The sequence below is a fragment of the Amphimedon queenslandica genome, unplaced genomic scaffold, assembly GCF_000090795.2.
Source record: "Amphimedon queenslandica unplaced genomic scaffold, v1.1 AMPQUscaffold_7850_Cont20203, whole genome shotgun sequence".
In the NCBI taxonomy this organism is placed as follows: domain Eukaryota; kingdom Metazoa; phylum Porifera; class Demospongiae; order Haplosclerida; family Niphatidae; genus Amphimedon; species Amphimedon queenslandica.
Genome location: NW_003551870.1, coordinates 1 through 2242, shown reverse-complemented (window position 1 = coordinate 2242; position 2242 = coordinate 1). Strand labels below are relative to the sequence as shown.

At 35.0% G+C, this 2242-nt stretch overlaps 2 protein-coding genes across 2 annotated transcripts; both read left to right on the top strand.

Moving 5' to 3' along the window:
• The first annotated feature begins 6 nt into the window (after nt 1-6).
• LOC109591560 (uncharacterized) lies at nt 7-980 on the top strand. Its single transcript, XM_020007275.1, has 5 exons — nt 7-57; nt 108-263; nt 313-495; nt 540-790; nt 848-980. Exons 3-5 carry the CDS (start codon nt 438-440, stop codon nt 881-883), a joined length of 345 nt encoding a protein of 114 aa, XP_019862834.1. The 5' UTR covers nt 7-57; nt 108-263; nt 313-437; the 3' UTR covers nt 884-980.
• A 239-nt stretch (nt 981-1219) lies between these two features.
• Nucleotides 1220-2232, top strand: LOC109591559 (protein crumbs-like; the record flags this gene model as incomplete). The annotated part of the gene is made up of 4 exons (XM_020007274.1): nt 1220-1679; nt 1732-1887; nt 1939-2121; nt 2165-2232. Coding segments are annotated over exons 1-4 (819 nt in total), but the record flags the coding sequence as incomplete, so codon positions are not given.
• Nucleotides 2233-2242: the final 10 nt, after the last annotated feature.

Here is a 2242-nt window from a genome sequence, read left to right as displayed (position 1 = left end):
CAAAAACAAATTGTTATCGGTGCCGGGAAGGTTTTGGTGGAGATACTAGATGTAGAGGTAACCTAATGTAGTCCATTATAATGTACAATATAATTGTTATATTCTAGCATGTGACAGTGCTTGCAATACTGGATTAGAAAGATGTACTGGATCAGGATCTGGTGATTGCTGTCTTGTATTCTTACCTAATGGAGACTGTAGTGATGATTGCTCATCCTTTGGTGTGGATTATGCTGCTAGTGAAGACACTGATTATAAATGCAGTGAGTACAGTATACAGTAGTTTATAATTATCTTTATTGTTCTTAATAGTTTGTAATTTAACCTGTGCTCTTGGTCATTCACCAAACAGCAACTGCACTGAATGTATATTCAATGATATTTGTGATATTAGCAATCCTTGTTTGAATGGAGGAGAGTGTACATCATTTAGTGGCATGAACAATTATACATGTAACTGTACAGGAACTGGATATCAAGGGATTAACTGCTCAGGTATAATGTGAAATAATGTTATTATTAATTATTATCAGATACAGTGTCTCTACCTTCATCAGTTGCATCTCCTACACCAGCTGTTTCACCTTCAGTTGTTTTAATAAATACAGTAACACCTAATCTTTTTCCTTCGTCCTCTTCGGATGTTACAACAGCACCAGTTACATTGATAATAGTAATAATAGCAATAGTGATTGGTCTCCTGCTCCTACTAATAATAGGAGGACTGATTGCATTCAGTGTTTATTCTTATGCTACAAAAGGGAAGAGGAAAACTTTCCCTCTCAAAGAGGTAAGTGAAGTATCATCATTATCATTTAACTATTATCACAAATATTAATTCTTACAGAGGATAGGATGGAGAAAGAAGCCAGAAATAGTTTGAAAAGACGTTTCAGCTAATTAAATGTTGCTAAATCAATTGGAGTATAATATTTAATTGTGCTAACAACAAAAGTGATGAAATGATTAATGAAAAGTGATGTAATGGAAATAATAAGTGATACTTGTTAATCAATTTTGCTGGATTTCTTGATTGCAGTCAGCTTAAAAATGAGCTTGTTTTTTCTTGATCACCAGCAGTATTTATCATGTACTATCACATTAATTAGATTCACGTGTGACTGTACTTGCATGGTACTTGCTCTTTATACATTAAATATATTTATTATTATCATATTCATGGTGCTTGTGCACTGTTGTTGTCATTAAAGTTGTTGCTATGCTAGCTCAGTAGGTTAGGGAGTGGTTCACATTTGCAGTCTTGATCATGATGAAGTTACTTGTGATAGTTGTATCTCTTTTCTTTAGGTTTGCTGCTTCTCAACATTGTCCTCTACCAACTATAGCAGAGATAGAGACTGTTTTGCCTCCTTTACTAATCATTTCTGATGGTGATCAGTCTTACTCTCCTAATGTAACTGAGGGATCAGTTCAATATGTCTGTCTAGCTCAAGGGGACACTATCAATACTTATGAAGCCATAGCTCTTATAGCTAACTTTACTCGTAACCCAGGAGAATCTGAACGAACTAGGATACTTGATATGGAGTGTAGCAGTGGTACATGGACTGGAAGGACTGGTAGTTTAGATCCTCCTCCTGCTAGTGTTGTTGGTGTTCCTCCAAGAACTAATTGTTATCGGTGCCGGGAAGGTTTTGGTGGAGATACTAGATGTAGAGGTAACCTAATGTATAGTCCATTATAATGTACAATGTAATTGTTATATTCTAGAATGTGACAGTGCTTGCAATACTGGATTAGAAAGATGTACTGGATCAGGATCTGGTGATTGCTGTCTTGTATTCTTACCTAATGGAGACTGTAGTGATGATTGCTCATCCTCTGGTGTGGGTTATGTAGCTAGTGAAGACACTGATTATAAATGCAGTAAGTATACAGTATACAGTAGTTTATAATTATCTTTATTGTTCTTAATAGTTTGTAATTTAACCTGTGCTCTTGGTCATTCACCAAACAGCAACTGCACTGAATGTATATTTAATGATATTTGTGATATTAGCAATCCTTGTTTGAATGGAGGAGAGTGTACATCATTTAGTGGCATGAACAATTATACATGTAACTGTACAGGAACTGGATATCAAGGGATTAACTGCTCAGGTACTATAACAATAATGCTATCATTAATATTATAATTCATTAGATATAATGTATTCAACATCTTCAATACAAGGAATGCCTCAACCTTCATCAGTTACATTAACTAGACCAGCTTCTCATC